Below are 10,249 nucleotides of genomic sequence, written 5' to 3' on the forward strand. Positions count from 1 at the left end.
ATCTGCAGAATCAAGAGAAACATATGGTTCATGGATTTAGATACACATATGAAAATATGCTTATCATCACGCAGCCATGTCATCTATCCTTTGTATCAGTTTGTGCAGAAATAGAATTCCCAATTCCCAAATTCCCATTCCTCGTTTGGCCCACTGAACGCACCATCATAATTTGGCGGGTTGCAGAAAGCGTGATGTCAGCGCGGTGGCGCTGCAGTGGGCGGAGCCTCTGGGAGCCCCGGCGGCGGAACCGGAGCGTGGACCGACGCGGTGAGGGGCGGGACCCCGCTCGGAGACACCCGCCGCGGGTGATGTCCGACGAGGAGCAGGAGCGGACCGTCGCCGACGACTTGGTTGTCATGAAGTATAAAATGGGAGGCGACATCGCCAACCGCGAGTTCCCGTCCGCTGTGGGCGTGAGGGGATGGGGGTGACCCGCCCCCGTTGGCCTGTCCCGCAGGGGCCACGTGCTCTAAACACGGTCCCTACGGACCGAGCAGCGGCAGCAGAACCGGACCGTGACGGGTCGGTTGATCCGTTCCGCCGTCTGTGAATAACGTTAAAGTTCTCTGGAGGAAGCTGCCCCTTGACGAGCCACCGCTAGCTTAGGACCGGTAGCACAGTGCTCACATTTTGGGAATAAAATAAAAGTTCACTGACTGTGGTGGGGTCATCGGTATTCTGTAGTATACTATAGTTACTAAAACTATAAGATACTATAGCATGCTACTAGAGTATCCTATAGTATCCTGTTTTAGTAGACTATTGTATACTATAGTTTAATAAGACAAGATATTATAAGAGCATACTACTGTATATGTAGTACGGTCTTCTAGTGTCCTATAGTATCCTGTTTTAGTAGACTATAGAACACTAAAACAGGATACTATAAGATACTATAGTAGCATACTATATGTAGTACTGTACTGTTTTATAGTATCCTATAGTATCCTGTTTTAGTAGACTATAGAACACTAAAACAGGATACTATAAGATACTATAGTAGCATACTCTTTGTAGTACTGTACTGTCTTCTAGTATCCTATAGTATCCTATTTTAATACCATAGTATACTATAGTTTAATAAGACAAGATATTATAAGAGCATACTACTGTATACGTAGTACTGTCTTATAGTATCCTATAGTATCCTGTTTTAGTAGACTATAGAATACTAAAACAGGATACTATAAGATACTATAGTAGCATACTATATGTAGTACTGTCTTATAGCAGCACTGCTTTGTACTATTGTGTGTGCGTGTGTGTTGCCTTACCTGCTTGAGGTGGGCAGGGTTTTTCATTTCATATTTTATCTCTTTTGCCCTTTGTGTAAATAAATGCATTCTGTTCACATCTAACCGGTGCCATGTCCCTCCTTACTTGGCCGCATCAGAGCCAGTCGTGACAGTGGTGACAGTCGTGACAGTGATGACAGTGGTGACAGTCGTGAGAGTGATGACAATCGTGACAGTGATGACAGTCGTGATAGTGATGACAGTGGTGACAGTGATGACAGTCGTGACAGTAGTGACAGTCGTGACAGTGATGACAGTGGTGACAGTCGTGAGAGTGATGACAATCGTGACAGTGATGACAGTCGTGATAGTGATGACAGTGGTGACAATGATGACAGTCGTGACAGTAGTGAGAGTGATGACAGTCGTGAGAGTGATGACAGTCGTGACAGTGGTGACAGTGATGACAGTGGTGACAGTTGTGAGAGTGATGACAGGCGTGACAGTGGTGACAGTGATGACAGTGGTGACAGTGATGACAGTGGTGACAGTCGTGACAGTAGTGAGAGTGATGACAGTCGTGACAGTGATGACAATCGTGACAGTGATGACAGTCGTGACAGTGATGACAGTGGTGACAGTCGTGACAGTGATGACAGTCGTGACAGTGGTGACAGTGATGACAGTGGTGACAGTCGTGACAGTGATGACAGTCGTGACAGTGGTGACAGTGGTGACAGTGATGACAGTCGTGACAGTGGTGACAGTCGTGAGAGTGATGACAGTCGTGACAGTAGTGACAGTCGTGACAGTGATGACAGTGGTGACAGTGATGACAGTCGTGACAGTGATGACAGTGGTGACAGTAGTGACAGTCGTGACAGTGATGACAGTGGTGACAGTGGTGACAGTCGTGAGAGTGATGACAGTCGTGACAGTAGTGACAGTCGTGACAGTGATGACAGTGGTGACAGTGATGACAGTCGTGACAGTGATGACAGTGGTGACAGTAGTGACAGTCGTGACAGTGATGACAGTGGTGACAGTGGTGACAGTCGTGACAGTGATGACAGTGGTGACAGTAGTGACAGTCGTGACAGTGGTGACAGTCGTGAGAGTGATGACAGTCGGGACAGTGGTGACAGTGGTGACAGTGGTGACAGTGTTTAATCCCGCCTACTGTGGCTCGTTTTTAAATTGAGACTGTGGTGGTTCTGTTCTCCCTCTTCCAGGCGTTGCCTTTCCCACCAGCGTCTCAGTCAATAACTGTGTTTTCCACTTCTCTCCCCTGAAGAGTGACCCTGACCACACACTTAAAGATGGGGATCTGGTAAAAATGTAGGCATCCCGCTCGACAGCGCCGCTACTCTCCCTCGTGTCTTGCCTTTTACAAGTGTGTTCTCCTGTCTTCAGTCTTGTCTTCAGTCCTGTCTTCAGTCCTGTCTTCAGTCCTGTCTTCAGTCTTGTCTTCAGTCTTGTCTTCAGTCTTGTCGTTCATTGGGGGGTTGTTCTTTGTTGAATGTCTCCTCCATTAAAAACGTGCTGACTTCCTGTCCTGTGTGGCAGACGACAATTAAGGTTGGAAGTCGTTTTCCAGCACGACAATGATTTCACGCCGTTTCGAGTGATATCGTTTTCTCCTTGATGACCCGAAATTTGTTAAACTCCATCTTTTGCCGTTCTGATATGGAACCTTTGATGTTTGCAAAGCTTCCTCATTTTAGTTGTTGTACTGCCACCTGTCCCTGTCACTCTGATGCTTTGTGTGTCTCGATGTCATTGTGTATAGATATGCACTTGCAGTGTTTTTGAATCACTAATTATAATGTAGGACCTGTGTGATTATACAGGTTATTTAATCAAATCGTGTGTGTGTCTGTAATTCCATAATTAGTGGTTGATTTGTAATTAATTTGATTTCCCCATTTTTATTTTTTGGTTTTTGCCAGTGTAAAATCAAAGGTTGCATGCATTTACCTTGAAATAAGTATGTGTTCTGGACTGAACTGTTACATTCAATTCCGATTTATATTTCACCCCTATTACCATGCCTGCTTGTTGTGTTTTTGTTTGTTTTGTTCATTTATTCGGCAGCTGGTTGTTTCCGAATTTAAAACAGAAAATCTTTTGAATTTAAGCACGTCCAGATTTGATCCGGATGTACCATATTTCGGTCTGTCCTCATCTTTTGATCTCTGTGATTTTCTGTAGCGATCTGGGGGTTCACGTGGATGGCTTTATTGCAAATGTTGCTCACGGTTTTGTTGTGGGAACCAGTAAGGTAGGGTTGAGATTTTATTATCCCCAATTGCCCGTAGCATTTTGTCGCCGTTTACTCTGATGTATTTTAATCACATTTCATTCCCCCGTGTGCAGGAGAATCCCATTACAGGGCGCAAAGCTGATGTAATCAAAGCCGCCCACTTGTGTGCAGAAGCCACTCCGCGTCTTGTGAAACCTGGAAATCAGGTAACCGGTTCTCTCCTTCCTTTTAGTGCAGCGACACTGACTTTTATAGCCTGTGAGACATTATGCAGCAGTGTTTTTACTGGATGAAGACCTGTGGACATGTTCCAGAAACACTTGGGACACTTTATGAAAATACCATAAATGCGAGACGGAATCCAACTTGGATCATTGGTTTACATATTTGATATTATAATGTCGCTTCTCGAAGTTGGAACATCAGCGGATGCAAATGAGAATCTTGGTGTTGGCTCTAAGCTCTGACTTTCTCTTCTCTTCTCTCATGCATATTTTCTCAACGAATGTTCATATTGTCCTGCGTTTATCTTCTCTCAGAACACCCAGGTCACAGAGGCTTGGAATAAGATAGCTCAATCATTCAAATGCTCTGCCATTGAGGGTAAGGTCATGTCATATCGAAAGAAGTGCTTGTTTTTTATAGGTTTTAGAATCTGAATATCTCTATATGTACAACACGGGTGAAAAAAAACAAAAAAAAAAACAAACCCTGCCTCCCCTGCTTGCACTTGAAACCTTTGCCACCATAGGAGAGTGACAATATCAATGAATTGGTGAATAAACAAAAAAAAAAAAGCGTTCCTGTCCAACCTCGTGTTTCTTTGAAGGCATGCTGTCTCATCGGCTGAAGCAGCACCTCATAGACGGTGAGAAGACCATCATTCAAAACCCAACAGAACAACAACGGTGAGGAGTTCTCGTCACTCTTCATTGTGTCCATCACCTAATGAGGTCACACATTCCTCAAATAAATGTCCCTGAAACATCATACTTCACTCATGGAAGTGAGCGTGCGTTCCGTCTTTTTTGTCCGTTACCGTTTGCTGATAGGAAGGACCATGAAAAGGCAGAGGTGCATGAAGTCTATGCTGTCGACGTACTAATGGCACCGGTGAAGGGAAGGTGTTTTTTTTTTTTTTTTTTTGCTCTGTTCACCCTTACCTCAACGAGTATAACACTTTAGATAATCCACACAGTTGATTTCCCTCCGGCCTCTCCGCGCTCTCGGCCTAAGGCTCGGGACGCAGGTCACAGATCACCGTTTACAAGAGAGACCCTAGTAAGCAGTACGGGTTGAAGATGAAGACCTCCCGCACATTCCTCAGCGAGGTGGAGCGGCGCTTCGACACGATGCCGTTCACCCTCCGGTATTTAACCGTCCCGATCTGTCGGGTTCGAGCGGAACACTTTTTTTTACGACTCTCCGGGTCGAGTTATTTGTTGTATTATTTAGAGCCGTATTTTTCTTCCTTACCCCCGAGGGCTTTTGAGGACGAGGCCAAGGCGTCTCTGGGTGGTGGAGTGTGCCGAGCACGAGCTGCTGCAGCCTTTCAGCGTGCTCCACGAGAAAGAGGGCGACCACCTCTCACCCCGGGCTTCATTTAGACACCGTCCTTACTTAACAGCCGCTTTCGATTTTAATTTTTTTTTACATTTGCCTCGCCTGTTTCCGTCTCGTCTCAGGTGAGTTTGGGGCCCAGTTTGAATTCACCGTGCTGCTGATGGCTAACGGACCGCATCGAATCACCAGCCTTTGAGCCAGAGCTCTACAAGTCGGAGTACGGGGTGCAGGATGCAGCGCTCCGGGTAAGACGTGGAGCCCACAGCGTCAACATCCAGACCCATTTTAGTCACACGGGCATCAGGAAACCGCGGGGAAACGTCGGGTCCTCTTGACATAAAATGGCATACCCAGTTTTTATTTTTCTTTAATTTTTTTTATTTTTCAGACCTTGCTACAGAGCTCTGCTAGCCGGAAAGCACAAAAGAAAAAGAAGAAGAAGGTACGTTGGTCACGGCCTTGTCCTCTAGTTCATTGGATTATTGCATACTCCTTTAAGAATTTGAGTTTAGCTGGAAGGTTTTGAGAGTCCGTCTGTCATTTTTCAATATGCATTAAGGATTAAAAGACAATATAAAACCAGGGATGTGATTTTTCCACATTAATCTGGAATTCTGGATTTTTCCGTCCTGAAAATGTGACCCACTTGAATCATGCAGATCCGCAATTCCCTATTTATGTATTTATTTGTTTTTATTTTTTTGTTTGTTTGTTTGTTTGTTTGTTTGTTTATTTGTTTTTATTGTTTCCCCTTTGCTTTCCATTGCTATGGGGCTTAATCTGGTATAAACTGGATTTTTTTTTTGTGTGTGTGTGAATACTTTTTACTTGTAAATTCTAAATCCTGCACTTCTGTTACAGGGAGACTTTCTCAGCCACTCACCTGCCTGATCATGGACTACCAGCACAGATTTAATATAAATGTATAACACGCTCTTTGCTATTCTTAGGCCTCCAAGACTGCCGAAAATGCTACTGGACAGCCAACTGAGACCATGGAGAAGGCAGAGTAATTGATATCTAGCCACACATCTCCCTTCCCCAAAGGACCACAAGATGAAGGTATATGACAGAGATATCCCTTGACACACTTTCCGAATTGAGTCCAATTTATTTAAACTTTGAATATGTAATTTAAATGTCTTCATTTAAATTACATATTCAAAAGTTTTTCTGTGATGCTTAACCCTTTACTGCATAGGAATCACTATTTTTTTCCTTGTCTTAAATGTTTTTTTTAAGTGGTTGTTGCCAAATGCTACTAGTGCATGGCAAAAGAACATTGTAAAAAATTATCTTCAAGAAATATTCCAGTAAATATAATTGTGCATATCTAACTATTTATCTGTTGAATAATGGGTACATTTATTTGTGAAATTATACCTGAAATAGCTTTTTCTTCAGGGTGTAAGGAAGTGATGTTTTTAAACCGTATTATGGGTTCTTGGGTTATCTTTGGGCAGATCTGTTATGTAGGACTAGATGGTAATACATGTGAGACATGCTGCCTAGACTCTGCGGGATTGGCAAGTGAGTGATGGCATCTTGTGGGTTACCACGTGGGCACCCTCTCTCCTCAACGCTTCGCTGATGGGCCCACAACACCTCCGAAGGGTTCAGCAGTGAAGCCCTGTGTCCCGAGCTCACCCTCCAGATGCCATCTACTCACTTGAGGGCCCCGGTGGAGTCCTTTCTCGCCCTTTTCAGGAGTCCTGGAGAGTACTTGGGCTAGGTATTCCTTCTGCCTCTTTTGGCAAGTCAAATCTGTTTTCTTCCGGAACATACAGGAAGTGGAGTACAGCCAAAGCAAAATGCAAAAAACTAAATTGTGATCATTTGCAACTTGCCAATATAATTTTCATATTTTGCTTTGGGAGTTATTGATAATGGAGTAATGGGTCACAAAAGGACTTTTGGCAGCATTGAGTATCTATTGCTACGCGTTTTGAAACTGCGGTCAAGCCAGCCTCTAGTTCAAAAACCCCGGTCAAACTTGCCCCCACGTTGTTTTGCGGTACGTGTATATACTAGAAATTACAGTAAGTGTGAAAGAGCACTGAATAAACAAATAAATAAAAATACATATATAACTTAATCAAGCAAAGTGGATAATTATTGAATAATACATTAAATGGATAATAGCAGAAAAATATTAACTACCGCCTGTAAATTGTATTGCTGAATTGAAATTATAATTTAAAGTAAACTTCCTGTTTCCATATATATATATATATATATATATTTTTTTTTAAATTATTATTATTATTACTTTTTTTTTTTTTTACTTTTAATGATGCGATCGGACAATGGAATTACTGCCAAGTGCGTCCAAATGGAATAAGAAGCATCTTTAACAATAAAACACGGCGACACCTTCAGTTATTGCTTTCCTGAATAAACTGCATTGAGATACCGATTCAACGGTCTCTGTTTTCCTTGGAAGAGACTTCTGTTGTCGTTGTCGTCGTCGTCGTTGTTGTCGTTGTTGTTTTAAATGTGATTCAGGTCATTATTTCGTTGTGAGGGGGCTCGACCCGACACAAGCGCCGACGCTGCAGTTTGAAGCAGCTTTTCCTAATTAGCGCCTAGCGACGCAGTGGCGCCTCCTAGCGGTGGGCCGACGAATATGACGTACAACTTGACGGGTTATTGGCTCGATTCGATTTTTTCACCGGTCAGTTTGAAAGCGGTGAACATCCATTGCTGCTTACTCCCCGAGCAGTGCCCGGAGAGAAATTACCATTCCAAGTTATTCAACGACGAACGATGTCTCGGCCTTATCTGATGACCCCCAAATCAAGTTGTGTCTAATATTCACTTGTTTGTTTTGACGTTTTAGTTCTGTCCTCACTATTTACATTCATTCTATTACTGTAAAGCAGTTTGAGTTGCAAGATTCAGGATTTTTTTTATTTGTCACATACATACTTCCATACATATATGCAGTGAAATGTAATGTAATGAAATGTAATGTAAATGTAATGCATGTTGTGTGTATGAAGGAAACAAATAAAGGTTATTATTATTATTATTATTATTATTATAGTTTAATTATTATTACATCCTGAAATTGTATTTATTTGTTTGTTTGTTTGTTTCTATAAATAAAAGACCTTATACGTCGTACGTCACCCACCTCCGCAGCCACAGCGCCCCGCTTTCATTGTGATTAATAAGGCGGAGCACAGCGCCACCCGGTGGCCCGCGGGACGCGCGGCGGCTCCGACGCCTTCCGCTGCGTCTGCGCCGCAAAGGGCCGCGTGCCTCATAAATACCGCCCCCCCGGTGTCGTCACGTCCTCTTTCAGGTTCTCCCCGCGTCGAGGTACGTCGCCCCCATGGCCGCCGCCAGGATCCGCATGAATCCACCGCGTCTCTAAGTCATCCGCAGCCCCTGATAACCCCTGATCTCCCCTTTCTCCCCTTTCTCCCCCCTCAGACCGATCTCCACGAGATGAGAGCCAAGGTGAGATAAGCGGCTCGTTTTTATCGCCGCCTCTGGCCAGGCTGCATGTCCCATGAATTGTGCCCCGTGCGCGGCGTGTCCTCCAGCCGTGGCGGGCCACGTTCGTCCGTTTGTCCCTTTTCGAGGCTCTTCTCCGTGGTCGCGCCCCCCTCGCGGGGGAGGCCCGGAGCGGTCGCGTCCGCTCGGCTGGCCCGTCAAGCACGGCGGCCCGATGGCTGCCGGCTCTGGCGCTCGCAACACGCAGTATAATGCTGCTCTGACTCTTTGGTTTTTCCGGCCTGGTACGTGTGGCGCAGGCAAAACCAAAACCTTGCAAAATTTCGCGCTTGCGACGTTCGCTCGTCACACAGCTGAGCTCTGTATCTCTATTGAGTCATTTCGCTTTTGGAGCTTGTCTGTTTGCATCTTGTCTGTTCGCATCTTGTCTGTCCCGGTGCGAGCTTCCCGTTTAAAGATGGCGTCTCTGTGAAACCGCCGAGTGTACGTCGCCAAATGTTTAGTCACTCGCGGGACTTTTAACTAGTTACTCTGTCGTGTGATGTTGCTGCCGTTTTCAAGTATTAACTGATTTGTCTGTTTCTGTTTTCAAGTGGAGGAAGAAGCGTATGCGCAGGTAAGCGTTTCTCTACTTGCACACACGGCCTTGGAGGCCCACAGCCTCCTTAGGCTCCTTTTTAACGGGAATCGACGTCTTGGTAACATGGCTTGTGTGCAGGTTACCGACAAGTCGCCATAACGGCTGTATGGACCCAGCCTGTCTCGATTACAATTCGTAGGCTTCAGGTTTACAACAGTCACAGATATCATATTTATATTTTTTCGAATAACCTTTAACAATGTTGAACGACTGAGGGCGATCAAATCTTAATCTTCCACATGAAGATGTGAACGCCCTGCAACGGAAGCCCCAGAGCACTTGCTACAAAGGGCAAAAATCTGAAATGACCTAAAGAGCCGAGCGAAAATGTTAAAATATGACAGTTTTTAAATCCTATCGGGCGCCTGGGTTAACTTACCACAAAGGACCGCTGCAGCTCCTGATTAAGGCCTTTGGTGACTAAGATTTGTTTGTAGGGTCCTGTGGTATTGTCAGGCCGCTTCTCTCTCTCATTAGTCTTTCATCAAGGTTTCGGTTGTAAACACCGGTTCAGTGGTGTACTGCGATGGGGGGAAATTTGTACGGCGCTTAGTATGACAGGACACCTGCCACTGTCATTTACTACAGCATCACCGGCGCATTTGCCGCTTGCTCTAAACACCCATTTGCTGCATGCACCTGTTTACGGAATTGCTCCATCACTTGTAACTTGCCCGCCTTGTTTATTTCCTAGTTGTAATGCAGGGTGTGCGTTTGCACTTTATTCACACTGCCATGTGTGCTCCTACTTAAGAAACCTGTGGTCGGCCTTTTTGAGGACACCGTCTCCCTAAAACGCACTTTTCTGTCTTCCAAACAGGCTGAAGCGTAAAAGGCGAAAGATGAGGCAGAGGTCCAAGTAGACGTCCCCCGTCCCCGGCGGCCGTGACCTCGTCGTCCTTTCATAACGGCTGAAGCACGCTGCCCGCGTCCTCGGGAGCCCTTGTGGACGCACCGCTGGACGAACGGAGGACGTGCCTCCCGCGGCTGCCGATGCCCGTTTGGAAGAAGACTGACCAACCTGTCGACATCAGAACGGAAGCTGCTTTGTTAAGACCATAATAAATATTTGGGTTTCCAACA

General features: G+C 45.1%; 1 protein-coding gene and 1 pseudogene across 2 annotated transcripts; both read left to right on the forward strand.

Moving 5' to 3' along the window:
* Positions 1-311: 311 nt before the first annotated feature.
* LOC307230712 lies at positions 312-6,077 on the forward strand (annotated as a pseudogene). Its single transcript has 13 exons — positions 312-430; positions 1,397-2,385; positions 2,471-2,576; positions 3,450-3,519; positions 3,615-3,707; positions 4,041-4,104; positions 4,331-4,409; positions 4,554-4,625; positions 4,738-4,870; positions 4,985-5,077; positions 5,187-5,309; positions 5,453-5,506; positions 6,015-6,077. The product of its transcript is annotated as an uncharacterized misc_RNA (transcript).
* Positions 6,078-6,120: 43 nt separating this feature from the next.
* rpl41 (ribosomal protein L41) lies at positions 6,121-10,249 on the forward strand (the record flags this gene model as incomplete). The annotated part of the gene is made up of 5 exons (XM_080001149.1): positions 6,121-6,126; positions 8,209-8,388; positions 8,503-8,529; positions 9,120-9,142; positions 9,987-10,249. The coding sequence occupies 5 exons, from the start codon at positions 6,121-6,123 to the stop codon at positions 10,027-10,029; spliced, it is 279 nt and encodes a 92-aa protein (XP_079857275.1). The 3' UTR covers positions 10,030-10,249.

This window comes from Zeus faber (assembly GCF_960531495.2).
Source record: "Zeus faber genome assembly, chromosome: 5".
Taxonomy (NCBI): domain Eukaryota; kingdom Metazoa; phylum Chordata; class Actinopteri; order Zeiformes; family Zeidae; genus Zeus; species Zeus faber.